Consider the following 20,052-nt stretch of genomic DNA (forward strand, 5'->3'; position numbering starts at 1 on the left):
GCCTGGCAGAAAGAGACACGGAGAGGGAGAATTGATCAGAAAAAGTCACTGTTAATGGGAGAAAAAGAATCAAATATAAGATTTGCCACCATCTATCTCCAAATAAAATGGCTGCTTCAGAACCAACAGCTAGAGATGGTGGGGAGTACTAAATAACATTTCAGTCTTTTAAGGAAAACAGAACACAAAGAGTCAGTAATAGCTTACAGAAAACACAACTGGCAAATCTTGGTCAAACATGCAGCCTGTTTACATATGCCCAGCCGTTTCAATCTCTGAGCACAGAGTGTAACTCAACATGGTGCCCAAGTCTCATTGCCTTGCACTCATTCTGTGAAGTCTTTTACTAACACATTTAGAATTGACTATTTTGAGCTCTCCTTTTTCTTTTTAACGTCTCGTTGCCATGCTTCCTATTTCTTATCAGTTTCATATAATTTCCTGAATTTTCTTTGTATTTTTTTTTTTATGTCTCCCACAAATAGATGTTAGCTCTTCTATCATTTTCATTCCCTATAAATAATCCAAACTCTGGCTCTACAGTGTCAATTATATATCAATCAAACTGGGAGAAATGTGTAAGTTACAGTTGTTGTCAGCATAAAGCTGCTATTAGATTACCGTACTAGGTTCTGAATAATAATTTGTTGGAGTTTCGAATGTTTAAACGAGCATTTTTAAAAAATATTATTGTAGATTATTTTTCGAGGCAAACGTTTTAGATATTTTTGACTGGTGTAAACTTTTAGTTTCATATTTTTGAAAATATTGTCTATCTACACAATTACCATTCATTTAAAGAGAAATTACAACATTTAAAACTCAAGACTAAGCAACGTTTTGACCAAATTGAAATTAATGAATTCATTTTCTCCCGGTGGTTACTAACTGTTTGTCTTCCAGGTTTGATTTAGGTTATTTTCTCGCTTGATTTGAAAATCAATTTTCAGAAAGCTGTTAAAAGGAAGAAAAAAAAGTCCCCAGTGAAATCCATCTATTATCCAGACCAGTAAGTTTTTCTCAGAAGATATGTTGATGTAAATCTGAAGACTTTTAAGGAGCATGCCAAAGTGTATTTTCAGGGGGTAGGGGGGCAGATAACCACACCTACAGCCAATTTGGAATAACCTAACCCCACAAACTGCATGTCTTTCCACTGTGGGAAGAAGTATCTGTTGATAATCCATGCAGACAACACAGAATGGCCCTGGCCAGATGGTGGATTTGAACCCAGGACCTACCTTTATATAAACTATATCACATCATACATATGAAACCTTATTAACCTAAGAAGCTCTGTATCACATAATACAAAGTCTTTCCTTCTTCGTCATAAATATTTGTGTATAAATATTGGAACTTTTTTCTCAAAGTAATGAGTTATGTTTTCATAATTTTGACTTGTAATCCAATAAAAAGCTTTAATATTATAAATAATAATAAATAAATATCATGTCAGTAATTACTATGTGAATTCATTTTTTTGTCGGTTGACAAAAACAGGCTTCTATACCAAAAGCATCTGTGCAAACTTTAATAAATTGTCTCAATAGATGTCACTTGGGTCAGGATCGGTTGTGATAAAGTAGATTATATTGAAGAGATAGTGGAGGATCGCATGGTAAATCTATACCTGCATGGCTACAGGTATCTCAAGAGCTGAGTGAGAGAGTGCTTTGCATTGACAATAGTTTATGATGCCCTACTCAAAAACTGATCCCAATCGTGAAAGTGAAACTGTTCTCAGTGTCATTAGATTTGACTACATGAAATGAAGCACCAAAGCCCTCACTGAGAAACACTGACAGGTAGCACTTGTCTAGTCACCTTCTTCCCACCTTTTCCTGGAATCCTTTTTCCAAAACAACCTTCACTAACCTGCCCTCCCTCTCTCAGTTTTTTTTTTTCCTGCAGTGGAGAACTTCAAGGCCTGGCTTCCCACAGAGAAGAATGATTTGTAAAATCACAATAAAAATGGAAAGGCGAGTGAGACTTGGGTGGCAGTGAGGAGGGGTTGGAAGGACAGCAAAGCGAGATCCCCTGTTGTGATGGCCTGTGGTGGGGCATTAACAGGATGTCCAGGCTGGGTAAATCTTCTACCAGCCGCTCAGAACTCATACACTCGGAGAAATTCCCAATCCCTGACAGGTTGTCACTGCACAGGAGCATACAGAGAGGTGCCTTGTGTTTGATTTGTAGAATATTTTTTGAATGTTTTCAGTTTGTAACAATGTGTTTAAACACCAAATTAGACAACTGTGGAATTCACATAATTTCCATGGAAGTGTGAAGAGATTACACCATGGTGATCTCTGTCCTTTGATATCCAAATAATGGGGGGAAAAAATGAAAAGCCAATGATGGGGGTATTTTGAAGGAACGCCTCATTTTTATTATTATAAGATGGACAGGATGCAGTGAAATGGTGTTTAGTTTAAAGAGATGCGCCATAATGAGAGGGAAATAGAATAGGTATGGCCTTGTAAGGATGATAATGAGATCGGGAGAAGCCAGGTAGATAGAAACACCATCCTCTGTTGTCACCCTCCAAGCACCCACTCACCCATCCCCACGCACAAAAGCAAGGAGACAGATATATCTGTTCCCAGGCAGCAGGAGAGTCTCCAATTACGGCAGGATGCAGCATCAATTTGAGGGCTAATTATGTGCGTAATGAGCTCACCGTCATGCGTCCGCGCCCCCGACACCGAGCCCGCTGCTCTAACCAACCTCCCCCCATCCACACGCTCCTTCCTTTCACACCCCCATCTCTCCTTCCTCCATGTGAGCGCCCGGTAACTAATTAAAAAACTACATGCGCCGCGGCGTCTTCATCTGATTCACACCATGGAAATTAATCCTCAGATAAACGTGTTTGACGGACACCCAACCACTGCACGAGCCCTGTACGCGTCGCACCGCTCTCTCAGCCGGGTGTAAACTGTTTTGTATCTGTCTTTTTGTCTTTTTTTTTTTTAAAATAATAATAATCTTGCCTCTGAAATAACTCACGAAACAACTGGTTAACAGATCATAACTAACATCCAGTCCACTGGTTTATGTGCAAAAACTCGAACTCATGCAAAAGACTTAAAATTTAGAATCTAGAGTACACGACTGACTACAGCGAGGGACATGCGGACTACTTTGTTTATTTTTTATTTTTTTGTAGCCGATGCCTGTGTTAATATTGCAAGTATACCTCTTAAAGCAGAGAACTAAAAAAAATCTGCATCCGCGGGGAAACAATCCAGCAGACAGCTAGGGGGAAATTAGTCAAAAACAAAACCTGAAGAGAGAGGGCATAATTTAGCCTGTTGATTTAAATATAACTAAGAATATATTATATATCAAGAGCATTCATATGATGCTAAAACAAAAAAAAGGTCGATGGTAAGAATGTGGGGTCTATTTATTAGACAGCGTGATGAGCACAAGCAGAACATGAAGTGATTCTGTCAAACAGCAATACCGTGATGTTTGTTTATTGTTTTCTGCCGTGGCTCCCTGTATTGCTAAAACCTAAAAGCTTTATTTATCTGCTGCACCCCCCCCCCCCCCCCCCCAAATCGAAATCCATATTGTCAAAAAATTTGACCACTGAATGAAAACAAATGCAGCCGGATTGAAAAAAATAAGAATATCTCCATTATTTTCTAAAATAAATAATTGCAGTTCCTCTGAGTAAACTAACACCCGTATCGATTTTCATTGTCCCCCAAATTGCCCCATACATTCTGTTCTGTACCATCTAATGAAAGGTGTTTCGTGATTTGTGCAGCATAATTGTGGAAATAATGCATGTTCTTCCTGGAGGATTATTTTATTTTCTGTTGTTTTCCATCACCGAGTGAGAGTCTTTAAAGCTTTTAATTACCCTCTCACCTGTTAACATTCCCCTGCTATTTATGCAGGTTTATTTATTTATTTCAGCTTGATCCATGATCTGCAGGCTAATGACAAAAACACAACAGGATCACATTTAAGCTCACTTCGGGCACGGCCAAGTGCTACGCATACCTAAATCGTCGCCCACTGTAAGTGTCCAATCGCGTAATGACTTGTAACGCTTCCACCCAATCACGAGGAAGCAAGAAAACAATGGGCGGGTTTCGAGCTGCTCCAGAGAGGGACATTGAGATAGTTGAGGAGAGGAGGTTTGCTGGGCATGAATGCCACTCGTTGCGTGTCCCTATAATTTGGAGAGGTGTATGCAGCGCACGGCCCGTTCGCCTTTCCAGGTGGAAATCCAGGAGGAGCTGAGAACAATTTTAACTGGGAGGACTGGTGAACCCGGTTCAGGACAGGTGAAATTCCCAGCAGGCTGCTTTGAGACTCAGGATCGATTCAGATGTAGGGAAATACCCAACAGCGTATCTCTGCTCGGGTAGGAACACTACAAATACATGCATCTAAGAAAATCTGAAAACTAATGATCCTTTTAATATGTTTTAAACTTTCTTTAAAGAAGTAAACGAGGAAAAAAAATCGAGCACCGAGTTGTCTCTGCCAACGCAGTTGCACACGTTTCAGGAATTGTGTTGGGTCAAATGTCATTTCCTCGATACTCCTTCAGGGATCAGCAGCATAACGGCTTGTTTTTTCACTCCCAAAATAATAACAGAAAATGCAACGTGCAAAATTAGTTTACTGCATCTTACCGTTAGATTTTTTTTTTTTAATGTTATGGTCTAGTTGCGGTCAGTACAGATATCTCTGTTGAGCAGCTGTTTACCAAAATCTTGTCATCTTTTCAGAAAATTAAACCACGTACACGTAATGTAATAGCGTCGCGTTCATATTGCATTACCTTTTTTTCTGTATTGTTTATATCATTTTTTTCAGAGGTTGTTGTTTTTGTTTGTGATACTGTGGCAAAGGCATCGTGCCCTGGCTCTAGATCTGTTAAAAACATAAATCTGACTTTGACTGATGATTGACGTATACGGGTTTTTTTTTTTCTGTTATTCCAGAGTCACCTCTATGTGCAATGCAAGCCTTCCTCTGAAAAACAACAGTTATTCACACTCATTCTTTGTTTTGCAGGTCATGGATGAAGGCCAGTGGCTACACCGAGGAGGTTTAACTACAACCAGTTGAATTATCGCAGACTCAGATCACTCATTTGGGAGATCACAGGGATATTCCCACCCTTTGGATTCATCTTGTCATACAAAAAAAAACAAAAAAAAAAACAACAACAACAACAACAAGAAAAACTTTTTTTTGCAGTTGAAAAAAGTATACAATGAAAAACGAAGCAAAGCGGGAGGAGTCGGTCATACTGCTGATTTGAACGAGCGAACCATCCGACAAGTTAAGGATATAAAGAAAAGGCGCCGACATGAAGGAGAAATCCAAAACGGCTGCAAGGACTAGACGGGAAAAGGAAAACAGTGAATTCTATGAACTGGCTAAAATGTTGCCTTTACCGTCGGCCATCACATCCCAGTTAGACAAAGCCTCCATAATAAGACTGACAACAAGTTACCTGAAGATGAGAATTGTTTTCCCCCAGGGTGAGCACCTAGCCAACGTGCACTCTCCACTGCTTATTTATTTATTTATTTGTTTATTTATTTATTTGTGTTGGATTTTTTTTCATCTACACGTTTTTGCGATCTTTTCATTAACTTTATTTCATTAACTAAAAATAATTATATCTCTTTTTTGATCAACTTATCTGCAGAATTTTACGAATGAAGGGAAACGCATGGGGAGTGACAGGAGATTTTTACTAATATAGTAATATAATAGTAATAATAGTAAACTGGAATTACTTCTACACAACCTAATATTATTATATTTTAGGAAAAAAATAAATAAACATGACTACTTTAAAAATCTGCATATTTTTAGGATTGTCACTTGGTCGGTTAGTGCAAAAAAAACAAAACATAAAAGTTAGTGTTCAGTATAATTTAGAAAGTAGGTTGTAATTAGAACACACAGGTTCTCTTCAAGTCCTACAGAAACGTTACAGGAATAGTCCCACAATTCCTCGTGGGTCGTCAGGGAGTCTGTTCAGATGCTTTATGATGCTTTTTAATTCCGTATAACCAAATGAGACGATCTGCCAACGTCTCTGCAGGTCCACTAGTCTGCGTGACTGAGAGGAAGAGTCGCCAATTAGAAAAAGCACCTGCAAGGCTTATAATCACCTAAAGCACATATAATCTTACCCAGCTTCTGCGGTGTGATGACAAAATGCTGGATGCAAAATGTCTCCCAAATACCCAGCTCGCGTTTTTCTTTTTAATCTTTTCATTGTTTGATGGAAGCAGCTTAAAAAATGAAATGAAAAGAAAGAAAGAACATGTACACACACACACACACACAGATAGATAGATAGATAGATAGATAGATAGATAGATAGATAGATAGATAGATAGATAGATAGATAGATAGATAGATAGATAGATAGATAGATAGATAGATAGATAGATAGATAGATAGATAGATAGATAGATAGATATGTAAAAAAAAATTAACGCAGCCCCTCATCTGGTAGATTGATGTTAGTCTGCATGTCCCACCGACACCGTAGACCTATTTTCATTTTCATTTACACATTTACAGCAGGAGAGACGGACACCTAATTTACTTATAATAATAAAAAATACGAAATTTCTGATGGAACTGAATAAATTTGATGAGTAGCACAAGATAGCATCCAGGCTATCGTGGGATATACCAGGCAAAAATCCACAAATGAACATTTTTTTGTCACATTTTAGGGAGGAAAAAAAATCATCATCATCAACAACAATAACAACAACAACAACAAAATAATAATAATAATAATAATAATAATAATAATAATAATAATAATAATAATAATAATAATAATGATAACACTTCTGCACGTGTGGGTTTGTGCCTCCAGGGAGACTGTACAGCATGCAGGAAGGGACAAATTTTCAGTACAGTGGAGAGGAATAAATGCTTTAACTGTAAATTGGCCCTTTAAATAGGAGCTCCTAGCGTCTTGGTTTCTGTGTGTGTGTGTGTGTGTGTGTGTCCTACATTTTCCTTTATGCTAAACGAAGAATAAGAATAAGAATAATTTAAGCTCAACTAAAAAAAATACTATATATATTTCTATTTAATTTCAAAGTCATGCAGCAGCCAAACACCGTTATTTCGCTCTCTCCCCAGGTCTGGGTGAAGCTTGGGGTCACTCAAGTCGAACGAGATCCTTGGATAACATTGGACGAGAGCTGGGATCTCATTTACTGCAGGTATTTAGGCTGTTATTAATATTATTAAAGGTACTGATCTGCAGCCAAAGAACATGATCGACCCGGGCTTGTGAATTAACACGGAGAAGTGACGGCAGCCTGTCGTTTATTATTTGCAGACGTTGGACGGATTCATCTTCGTCGTGGCCCCAGATGGGAAGATAATGTACATTTCAGAGACAGCGTCGGTCCATTTAGGACTGTCTCAGGTTCGTTTCTGTGATCATTACACACACACACACACACACACACACACACACACACACACACACACACATATATATATATATATATATATATATATATATATATATATATGTATATATATATATATATATATATTTCCTTTCAGACGTTTTTTTCCCTCTGTATTTGTTATTCATAAAGCATCGTCTGAAAATGAACGCGATACCCATGCGCAGATAAAAAAAAAAAAATTCACCCACCAGGAAGCTTTTACCCGTTAATTACCTGAGTTATTCTCAACAGGTAGAGTTGACTGGGAACAGTATTTATGAATATGTCCATCCTGCCGACCACGATGAGATGACAGCTGTCCTCACCCCACATCAGCCCTATCACACACATTTCGTGCAAGGTACAGAACGACGCCTTCAGGCTCCACATATGCACATGTTATGTCATTTAGCATTTTCTATTTAATCATAGTGTTGCACTATGTAGTGTCAGCATTATTAGCATATGATAAAAAAAATGCAATGAACGCGCGTAATATACGCGGATGGAATTTACGCAATAGCTTGTGCCTGTGCCTGTGTTTTTTCCTTGCAGGATACATTTTAACGCCGTAAAACCCTATTATTTTATTTTTCAATTATTATTGTTGTTATTATTATACGAGAATTTAATAGCAAAGTGTTTGACATCTTTCAGAATATGAAGTGGAACGCTCTTTCTTTTTGCGGATGAAATGTGTGCTGGCAAAAAGAAACGCGGGGCTTACCAGTGGTGGATACAAGGTAGGCAGCGCTAGTAAATAAAGAGTGTCTTGTTTTGTTTTTTTTATTAACAATAACGATAATGGTATTATAAAAATTATTTCACATTAATAAATATAAGAAGCGAATAAGAAAAAATGGTCACCAACATTAAAATTACTTTATACCTTTTTTTCTAACCACGAAAAGTTTTAGCTTATTCATGCAGTTTAATGTAATTGTGTCAGGCTATTCCAACAGTTCTATTATCATTTGATTATATTGTATTTTGATATAAATTACACTATCCGCGATATGGCAGCCTCGCTTCTGTCAGTCTGCCCCAGGGCAGCTGTGGCTACAACCGTAGCTGCCTCCACCAGTGTGTGAATGTGAGAGTGAATGAATAGTGGCATTGTAAAGCGCTTTGGGTGCCTTGAAAAGCGCTATATAAATCCAATCCATTATTATTATTATTATTATCCTGCCTGCTTCCGAAATGCATCACATAAATCATAAAGCTGACTACTGTTCTTATGAAATGGAATTTTAAGAAATTTCATTATTAAATGTAATTTGTGATTTAGCTATTATCTTGTATATGCTTTACGATAGGTGATCCACTGCAGTGGCTACCTGAAGATCCGTCAGTACAGTTTGGACATGTCACCTTTTGAAGGATGCTACCAGAATGTGGGCTTGGTGGCTGTCGGTCACTCTCTGCCTCCCAGTGCCGTGACTGAGATCAAACTGCACAGTAACATGTTCATGTTCAGAGCCAGCTTGGACATGAAGCTCATCTTCCTGGACTCCAGGTACTAATCAAGACTTTGTTCTATTTGTTGTTTTGTTTTCCCTTTAGGTGTTTTTGAGTTTGTTTCTATTTTAATTGTACTGTGTGTTTGGCAAACGTTGTGTGAAGTCTATGCATTTTTCATTAGGAAAGGGAAGCAAGTTATAAAAGAAGCTCCTGGAGCTAAAATTGCCTGTGAAAACCGAAGCACAGAAAAATGAAATATCCCTGAATTAGCTGCTTATTTTAACTCCTGAATTTCTCCCCAGGGTAGCTGAGCTGACAGGTTATGAGCCCCAGGACCTCATTGAGAAAACGCTGTACCATCATGTCCACAGCTGTGACATCTTCCACCTCCGCTGTGCACACCACCTCTGTGAGTTACAAGTGTGTTCATTTATGCTTTTACAACAGGCAGCTTGACCTTCTCTTGTTATGCAGCAACTGCTCAGGCAACCTGCTGCAGCCACCATGTGCAGGCAATCACACGTCTCCCACACGCACGCACACACACAAAAAAGAAAACGTGCAACTTGTTAAACATGTTAATCTCTGCTGTCTGTGTGTTTCTTTTATCTCCTGCAGTGCTGGTAAAAGGCCAAGTCACAACTAAGTACTATCGGTTCCTTGCCAAACACGGCGGCTGGGTCTGGGTCCAAAGTTATGCCACTATCGTCCACAATAGCCGATCCTCAAGGCCTCACTGTATCGTCAGCGTCAACTATGTCCTCACGTAAGTGTAAATAACGATTTCCATCCTAAAATCAGAGGGAAACTTTTGTTTTAACAGATACTTCATAATTGATTTCAAAATAATTTTAAAAGTATGCTTTTTTGAGACAGTTAAATCTATAATCTGTGCTGATGGCTGCAATTATACTGTAGCTGCGCAGTCATTGTAAAACAAGGTTGCAGCACTACTCCGGTCTAAATAATAATGCCCTTTTAATAGAGATGGCACTGTGGGAATAACACTGAATATTTTACTTGTATAATCATATCATGCACTCTTATGATCTGTACTTGAGGCTCACTCTGTGATACAATGGGTCTTTTTCTCCTGGAGAAATCCTTCTCTTTATCCCTCCGTAGTCTCTCTGTACAAATCCACCAAATACAGAGGTTGCAGGACTCAGGCAGCTGTGTGTTATGAGAGAACAAAGCACACTAAGGCCCTTTGAGACAGCAAGACAAACATCAGGGTTCAACCCCATCAAAAACCTCTACTGCCACCATCGATCTGCAGTCTAAGGAAAGCAAAATCGATCAAACGGTGAACTAGGAATCAATAGCTATCTCATAGCTGTAACACATGTTGGATTTTCCTTGTTTGGTTGATCCACATGTCGTTTTTTCCTGTGTGTGTGTGTGTGTGTGTGTAAGTGCATGTGATGGAGAGTTTGCGCAAGTCTGTACGTGCATGTATGCATATGGCTGCACTCCACCTATTGATTTCTTCAATGCAGTAAGGTGAAAACAAAGTAACTACATTAAAATGACAGAGAATTTCCAAGTGAATAATCAAGTCCAACACAGAAGTATCTGAAAGTCCAAGAGGCAAAAGTGGAAAAAAACAAACAACTACTTAAAAAAAAACAGCAATTCAATCGCCTTGGCATGGCAGCGTTTCCGCCCAACAAGAATCCATTAATAAATTATGTTTGGAAGTTGGCTGGTGGCATATTTCAGACGTGAGGTGCTCTGACATTGACCCCTGAGGTGGAATTCGGCTAACACAGCTGAGTTTGCACAAAGGCCCAACATTATTGGCTCAGACATAAGTCAGCCAGGGCACAGATAGGATGCACAACTGGCTACCATAACTATACCTGCAAGAGCAAATAACACTCAGACTGTGCACTGGCTATCCAAACATAGCCTTTCGCCTGCAGTGTTGTACATAAGGAATGGGTCATATTTAGAGTCATATTGAAGAGGCTGGCTGTACAGGGTCAGGGATGGGCCACAAGGTTTAAAATGCCAGACAGCTGCTATTACATACTGTTGATGTGATAAGTTAAGAATAGGCTCATGTTTGCTGAACACTTGACACAGGAGCCTTTTTCACTCCCTCGACGGTGACAATTGCATTGAGTTCAGCCGCAGTACAGTGGGTTAAAATGTCAAAGATGGCACACAAGTTGCATGTTTGAAATCTGCAACATTCAAAAGTAAATTTAAAAAAACTGGGTACATTTAGAGGAAATTGATTGCATAGATAAGACTTATAAGTATAAATATGTTTCTGGTGTGTGTTTACTCTCGGTGCATTCTTTCCACATTCTCGTAATGTTTGTGGTTAAAAAAGAAAAAAGAAAAAAGAATGATTAACGTTTTTTCTGGGTGTTTGTTAATAATCTCAGAAGCTGAGAGCTTATAATCTTAAAGTTCCCTTATATACTGTATTCACTTAAAGTTGTACTTAAATCCTTTTTTATAAAGCCTGACTCAATCTAAGTCTGACCATCTATCTATATTCAACATTAGCCAAGGAGTGTGCTTTAGACTAATTAGTAATTATGCTTCTCGTGCAATGCTAAAATCAAGATGGTCAGAAAGAGAACATGATCCAAGTATATATGATGAAAATAGCCTAAAGGTTTGGGGAATTCTGGATTAACTACAGAAACATGAGCTAGCTTGAAAAAATGAAAGTAAAACTAGGTCAAAAATGTTCTGTGTGTTTGTGTAGGTCACTGTGAAGAAGCTCCTCAGTAACCTGCAGCTCATAGTGCATAAAATAATTTGAACCCACAGCAAAGTTCAAAGATGCATGCATGTTAAAAGAAAGCTAGCGATCCGAGGTGATCTCTGAGGGTGTACATGCTAACATCAGCATACTCGCAGTAATAGTACTAACATGATGTCAGCACTAAAAAGAAAACCTCATGGTGAGTGGTGATGAATTTGGTTTTGGTGGCGCTTGGTGGTGATAAATAAGTAAAAGGATTACTTGGCAGAGTCCTGTGGAGCCCATGAATTTCATAGCAATTCGCTGTTATAGATATGTTATTCTGAGCATGATCTTGCAAGATTATAAAAGCATCACAAAATGGAAGTTTAAGTTAAACTATTTTGTTTATCTCTAACATGCATTTTATGTGTTTTAAAAGGGACACTGAGTATAAAGGAATGCAGCTGTCTTTGGATCAAATGAGCCCCAGCAAACCAGCCTTTCCCTACGCTGACAGTCACAATGAAGAAAGAAAGAGCACCAAGTCACGTCTGACCCAGTCCAAGGCCAAAGCCAGAGTGTCACCCTACCCACAGGTAATTGTTTTTTAGAGCTAAGTCAATTAGGGAAGCTTGCTGTGGATTCAAATCAAAAACTCCCAGAACTGTGATTTTCTTGTTTCTGTCCAGCAATTTTCAGCTTTCAATCCAGAGCGTTCAGAGTCTGACCAAGACAGTCAGTGGGGAGGGAGCCCACTGACAGACTCTGCCTCTCCTCAGCTGTTGGATCCCAGTGAAGCAACGGAGGCTTCTTGTGCCTACAGATTGTATCCAGAATCGGGCTCCCTGTGCTACGGCCTGGGTCTATCAGAAGAGGATCTTGCCCATGCCCAAACGCACCCTCACACCACCACCTGTGATCGTGTTCGATGCCAGAGTGGCCGCTACTTCCTGGGAACCCCCCAGTCGGGAAGAGAGATGTGGTGGGACACCACACGCTCCGTTCTCTCGTTGCCAAAATTCTCAGTGGACAACAGCGAAGGCTACGAAATAACATCCTACCATGGCGCCATTCACGGTGAGGTGTTAGGGTTGAGACCACAACCATCTGTCTCTGAAAATAGTTCTGGCCTAGCTTCTCCTGGTAGCTGTTTTCCAAATGTTATTATGGGACATGCTAAGTTGTTTACACCGTCTCTTGCCAGTGTGCCGATTGCTACCATCTGTTCAAAAATTGCCCGCAACTGAAAGCCAAGTTATTTCACATTTCACATCCTCAAACAGCAAAAAAAAAACCACTGTGCTTCAGCCAAGACACCCAGTCAGACCATGATGCTATAATGATATATGCATTTAAGGCAGAATTTTGCCCATTAACCACATGAGCATTTTAACAATGTGATATTCATTTATTCTATTGTTATCAACTCTGACCACTGATTTGCATTTATAGGACGGGGCCACTGGGACGAAGACAGCGTAGTGAGTTCACCTGACGGAGGTGGGTCCACCAGTGATTCAGGTGAGCGTTACCACGGTGACCAATTCCAAGCGAGCCCTCGAGAGCCCAGCAAGATGGAGACCCTGATCCGTGCCACACAGCAAATGATCAAAGAGGAGGAGAGCCGTCTACAGCAACACAAGATGCCACTGGATGTCTCGGGACTCACCAAAACTCACAGTCCCTGTTTCACCTCCTCCCTACCCCATCACTCTCAGCTCACTATGCCCAGCGTGGTATGCCGTGGCCCCGGAGCCCCCAGCATCGACCTCCTTACTGAACGCCTCCATCACCGCGACAGCATTAAAGTTCTTGGCCCCAATGAAAATGATGAAAACACGACGAGTCCTGCTTCTTTGTCTCGTCTCAGCAGCCCCAGCTCTGACGGAATCCCCAGATCAGGCCTCTCCCTCACCAAAGACTACATGCAGACAGATATGTCCCCACACCCTCAACAACCCCAGGGAAGTCCGCTGATCTATCCAGCACAGGAGAGGCAGCCACTGGACAGGCAGGCGGCGTACGCCTTGACTGGGTACTCCCTCGAGCATCTGTATGATCCGGAGAGCTTGCGGAGTTACTCCACCTTGGCCTGTGGAGGAGTGCAGTATGATGTGGCATCTCATGTGAGAGTGCAGGCTGAACAAATACAGGGACATAAAACCACCTCAGTTATCATAACCAATGGAAGCTGACGATATCTGGTGAAGATTGAGCCAGCTGTCTAAAAGAGGACGTTACCATCCGTAGTGAGGTTGTAGGCATGTGCAACCAGGTGCTCCACACAAAAGCTGAGACACTGACAAAAGGATACAAGGAACCTGTGTGGGGCTGACTTGCCCTTGGTGATCCATTCAGCACAACTTGTGTTTGTCAGGCCTTTCTCTTTTCTTTGTCATTAGAGAAGTTTTTTCCCCAAGACTCTAAGAAGCTGTTCAGGAACTGACTTTTTGCATACTGCCTGACAAATGGAGAAAGTTTGCTCCATTACATAATATAACAGAGTTGTCTTAATGGCAGTAAAGTAACTTTCCCTCCCTGCAAAAGCTGGTTAAACATCAATCCAGTGTTTCTATTCCAAACCTCTCATGCACCATTGGCCATGTTTGTTAACCTGACCTGTACATGATTTCCAAAGGCAGTAAGAAAATGTGTTGTTCCATAGCCATTTCACCTGAAAACTCCAGAGCACAGACCATACTGTCTGACACGTGAAGTGCAACATGGAAAAGGCTATTGACTCCCTATTGTAAGATGTCAGTGTTTCCTGGTATTTATTTGTCAGTGAGCTGTTTTTTGTATGTGTCATTATTTTCTGTCCAAGTAGAATATTTCACTGGTGGCATTAAATTAGTTTTGGTGTTTGGATCACACCATTATTACATTATTTAAAAAAAAAGAAAAAAGAAGAAGAAGTGAAAAAACAGAAAGAGAAACATGCCTCTGATATGGAAAAGTGCATAATATCCAGGTCAACTTGAAACTGGTTTATGGAATATGTGAAATGCCCTCATTTAGTGTGCGAAAAGATGTTTCCAAACTCACTCATTTTTTTTTATCTTCCCATGCTCTCTAAATATAGGCATTGTATATTTACTTGCAGTTTTAGCTATTAATGCTTACATATCAGAGTATGATTTCTTCTGTTTTTACATCACTTAACTTTTACCTGACCTATTAGCATATGTAAAATATGCAGTAAAAGTTTTTTAATTCTGTTCCATGCGTTGTAAAATTAACCGTGGATTAAGGCCACAGGTTGTAGCTGTTTTTTGTTTTTTTGTTTGTTTTTTAGAATTCTATGAAAACTTTTTCTGCAGACTTTTTTCTTAGAATTCTTTTTTTTTCTCAGAACTCTAGAAAAAGAAAATCTAATATTCTGACAGAATTCCGAGGAAAAAAAATGAAATCCTGGAGAAAAAAAGTCATATTGTCATTGTTTTCCCCAGTGGCCCTAATCCTCTTCTTTAATTTTTAATTGTTTTGATTTGTTATGAGTTGTATTGAATGCTTCAAACATATCTTAAATAAGTTGAAAGTCTTTAGTTTCTTATTTAATTTATGATGTAAATATCAAACAAGGAACTTTTTGAACTGGAAACGACAAAATTATTTATTGATTGGTTTAAAAAGTCCTTAAATCCGAATACAGTTGTAAACATATATCTTTTGTCGGTGTTTTGTTGTATCTGTCAAATCTGTTTTGAATGAACTCACACACAAACTCAAACATGCAGACACAAACACAATGCTGCTGCCTCAAAAAAAAAATAGATACAGAAATGTACTGATACATAGTAGATCATAATAGATTAATTGCTGTGTATTTTTTATGTGGCTTTCATCTTTGTTTTCTTCTAATATTTTAGAAAAAGAAAATAAGGAAAAAAATATAAAAGAATAAGTGCTGCTATTCTGTCTCCCTTTTCTTGCAATCACTGGAAGAGACCAAAAGTAGTAATGTGAAAATATAAACTTATAAATGCTGAATTTTAGATTTTAAGCTACATTTACTATAATAATCATAATACAAGGGTAGTATATTTTAAAGTAAATTACAGCATCTGTATACCCGTTAAGAATCAATGTATATACATGTAGTGCAAAGACTTGTTTCTCTGATGTGTTCAGACAACAATGAAGCTCTATTGCACCCTTTGAATACCCGGTATCAGTCTTTGGCTACACTGACAATGTAGTTTTTCCATAAGATTCAATGACTGTAATGGGGGAAAAAAATTGACTGATAATTATTCCAAACAGCTAGCATAAAAAAATCCTGAACACATCATTACAATGGCAAAGTAACTGCAGTTTGGAGCAGTTAAATTTGCACATTTAGCCTCTAACCTTTTCTCAGAGGTAATTCCTCTGTGGTGTATTTTAATGAATGTATGTTGTTTAAATGTAGTTGGAGAGGTTGCCTGCCTGTCTTTCTGTCTGTCTGAGCTGACAAAGGACCTGGACACAGCCTGGGCCTGAATGGAGAACTTCCATCAGTTACCGCTGACGTGACTAACTGATGGTCTGCCAGATATCAGTGGTGCTGTCATTCCAAGAGGCAAAACCGTTATACCGCTTAGCTGCTGACATCATCAAGGCTTATGAACAGTGTGTGTGCGTGTGTGTGTGTGTGTGTATTTGTGTGAGTGAGCGTGTGTTTAGTGCTGAGATACGGCAATAATCAGAGGCCTTTTTTTCTCCTCCTGAATACTAGGAATTTTGCCTGATGTGCCCCGAAGGCTTTCACATGTAGAGTCGGTTACAAATGTGGCCAAACACTGGGCCTTTTGCCCAGACTTCGCACTCTTGTATACGCCTCCCCAACTACCTCATACTTCCTCATCCAAGATCCTCTCAGTCTATAGAAAGTTAGAGCGCTGTAGACAGACTAAAAGTTAAGATGAAAACGCTAAGGTTGTGTGCAAGTGGAAAAAGAGTTTAAGAAAAAGAAACCAAAAGGGTATCAAGTCGAAACAGTGGAGAGAAGAAAGGTCAAGAAAAATCAATGCCAAAATAAAACGAGGATTTCAGAACTCTGCAAAAGTTTTACACTCAGTCTTTAAGTAAAAGTTCTGTAGAAAGGCTCCAAAACGGCTACGTTTTTAATTACATTGCATTATTTAATTATTGTTGATGAAATTATGCATGAATCAAAGCTACCTGGATTTAACTTTTTTATAATGCATTCGCTTGTACATCTGCAGTTAACCAAGCACCACTTTACCACAATTAATTTACATAAGCTTTTCTACAGTGAATTTAACTTCTTGTAATGTTTAATAGATATTTTATTAATGCGCTACAACTTTTAGTTTGCCCAGTCAAGCTTGTCTCTAAAATATCGGAGTGGAGCTAGGAAGTGTTTGGTTAAAAGGGAACTAGTCAAAAATGTACTCGAGTATTTTGTCACTTTGCATCATTGTAGAATGGGAAAGACAAGAAGAGTGGAATTATCACAATTACAGAAGAGCTCATCCTTAAACTCTAACAGAGGAGACATTTTTTAGAAGTGACTCAAGGAGATGCTGGAGAATAGCAGATGTTACTCCTAGAATCAAATCAATCACAAATATAACAAAGGATTGTATGACATCACTACAAAAACAGATGTCTTGCGTTAATCGCTTAGTCACTCTTAACTCATCATAATGAATCGCAGTGCTGCAAAATTAAAGTATTTGCAGTTAATTTAACTATATGCTACTGCTAATAAAACGCACAAGTGAATTAGCTTCGTTTGCACCACAAGGCATTAGCAGTTTGAGAAGATAAAGATGCCACCTATGTCATGTGGTTGCCTCAGTGTGGAGGTAAACCATAGAACCACAGGAGAAAGACCCCAAGGTTTCACAACTGCAGTGAAGGAGAAATGGATCCTAACTTCTCAAACGAACACAGAATACAAGAGTGCAGGTGGCAAGGTTCAGAATATCCACTGACTGTCTACTTGATTGATTTCAGGCCCGGGATTGAGGCACAATTGCATATTCATGCATCAATTAAATTGTTCCTTCACCAGTGCCACCATAATTCATTGTGGCGCTCCGTGAAAAGTCATCCTTATGAAACAGCTTCAGAACAGCACAAAGGAAACTGTTTCAACATGTTTTCTGTTCGTGTGTACTTTACGACCTTTCCAGTTTGAACTGACATCTTCTAATTGTTTAATTCCTGCCCTTCTCTGAAATCAGCTTGGAATTTATAACTTTTACATATCTTGCCTCAAAACACAGCTGCACAGTGTAAGAAATGCAAATGTTGTCCTGTGCACAAAAACGTTTCCCACGGAGTTGAAAAAAAAAAGAAAAAAAAGAAAAACGCCCAATTCACAGATTCCAAATGAGTCATTGAAGGACAAAGTAGCACAGGACCTGGGAAAATCACTCAACCAGGACTTTTAGTGACACCTCCACAGCAGACCGCGTTGCACCAACAAGACATTTAGATGTTCTGATTGGGTGGACCGGGATATTGAGGTCATCTGGTCGATCTGATTGGCTGAGCTAGAAAAGTGGAGAGGTCATTCTGTAAAGAGGAGAGGAAATAAGTTTTTCACTGTGGAGGCACCTGGATTTGAAATGCTGCTTGGAAATCGTGCCCAATTAGAGTGTACACAATGTACTTTACATGACGACAGTGCGATCATTACATTCATGTAGATGTAAATGTCATCAAGCTGGATAGTTTAAAAGTTAGACATAAAATGATGAGAGAAAAAAGTCAACAAGTAGTTTAAAAGAATATCCATTCCTAGTTTAAATCTGAAGTTTTGCTTTTAATCGCTTTGTAATCTGTCCTTTTAGTGTGAGCACCTGGATGCTGAATGCACTACAGTGCAATATATAATATTACAACAATATAGCACTCTGTCATAAATGAGTCTAAAAATTCATGAATTAGTTTTTCCCTCTATAATTGCTTTATAAAGTATTTTACATTTTTCCTTAATAATGTCGCTAAAAACTAAGTGACAAATTAATCTGGAGACCAGTACAATAGTTAACCGTGTACTGTCAATTAGTTACAGTGTTATGTAAAAGAACTGGACCATGTGACACTGCAATATGAACAATTCGTTTATGCCTATATTGTTAGAAAACTTTAAGAACATTTAAACACAAAAAGAGGAATGTGAAAGTCATAAAAACCAAAACAAAAAAATTCACTCTTAATTTAAAACCCACTAATCTCTCGGCAATGAGGCTATTAAAAAGACTACAAGTACAATATCTTGAGCCTCCACACACACACACACACAGCACCGAGGCTCAGACAGTGTGAATCTAATGCCCTTCAATCCTGTGAATCCCTTTGTTCCCGATTTCATGCTTGATTTGCCCACAGCTTGAGTCTGGCTGGTATCAGCGCTCTTCTCACTGCTTTCACTCCTGCCAAATCCACAGAGCCACACCGGATCCATGTCTCCACTCTCCCTCTCTGCTTTCGTCTGCCATTGTTCGTTCCGGCATCTCTGCAAAATGCTCAGCACATGCCAAGATGTTGTGTTTGTTTATTTGCATCCCGGTCCCTCTTGTAAACACCTTACCAATCTGCCAAGATCGAATCAGAGCTATTTCTGATGGTAACAAATCATTTCACGTGATTTAAACCGTTGTTTATCCACTAGACATATATCTTTATTAAATGATCTCCTGCAGAGGTGCAAGGACAATACACCCCCCCCCCCCCCCCCCCCCCCCCCGCTGCATCACAGTGCATGCACGATACAAATCGTTCACAGATCTTAAGATTGATTCAACACCTCTCACAAGAGGCCTTTCAGCTATTCTGTTTTGAAGTCTTCTGCTTCTAAAGCAGCACATCAGCTCGGCTCTTCTCCTACGATTCCTCCAGCACTCGTATTGAGCAGATATTGTGACAGCTGCGCGAGGGGGACAAGAGGGAGAGAGCAGAAGACGGACAAGGAGAAAGAAGGGGAAAGGAAAAAGCGAGGAGAGAGTCTCTAGAGAGAGGGTGCCAGTGCTCCACAGCTCCAAGTCACTGCTTGCATGCCAATGAGGAGATTCCCCTGCAGCAGCAGCAGCGGCGGCGGCAGTAGTAGTAGTGCAAAGCAGCAGGAAGGGCCGCTGCTGACACCGTACCACTATAGTCCTTGATAGTCACATTACACACTCCACACAAAGGAACTGAACACCAGATGGACTTTTGGAGCAAAATACCAAAATGAATGAATACCAAATCAAAGTTAGAGTAATGATGACGATATCGTGATATTATTATTGCAACTTTTGGTCCATTTTTAGTTTGAAAAACATACGTTTATGTCAAACCTTTAAAATGTTACCATTTTGGGGATATTCCTATGTTTTGTAATGCATATCGTACAAAAGCAAAAGGACTGTTTTTGTTTGTTTGTTTTTCATTTTTTGTGAAAAAGGTCAG

At 39.3% G+C, this 20,052-nt stretch overlaps 1 protein-coding gene across 1 annotated transcript; it reads left to right on the forward strand.

Annotated features, from left to right (window-relative positions):
• The first annotated feature begins 4,129 nt into the window (after positions 1 to 4,129).
• LOC113006401 (single-minded homolog 1-like) lies at positions 4,130 to 13,976 on the forward strand. Its single transcript, XM_026142353.2, has 12 exons — positions 4,130 to 4,387; positions 5,047 to 5,519; positions 7,159 to 7,241; positions 7,361 to 7,450; positions 7,731 to 7,839; positions 8,136 to 8,221; positions 8,795 to 8,994; positions 9,242 to 9,348; positions 9,558 to 9,705; positions 12,086 to 12,242; positions 12,336 to 12,723; positions 13,099 to 13,976. Exons 2-12 carry the CDS (start codon positions 5,345 to 5,347, stop codon positions 13,839 to 13,841), a joined length of 2,286 nt encoding a protein of 761 aa, XP_025998138.1. The 5' UTR covers positions 4,130 to 4,387; positions 5,047 to 5,344; the 3' UTR covers positions 13,842 to 13,976.
• The last annotated feature ends 6,076 nt before the right edge of the window (positions 13,977 to 20,052 follow it).

Source organism: Astatotilapia calliptera, chromosome 15 (genome assembly GCF_964374335.1).
Source record: "Astatotilapia calliptera chromosome 15, fAstCal68.1, whole genome shotgun sequence".
Taxonomy (NCBI): Eukaryota; Metazoa; Chordata; class Actinopteri; order Cichliformes; family Cichlidae; genus Astatotilapia; species Astatotilapia calliptera.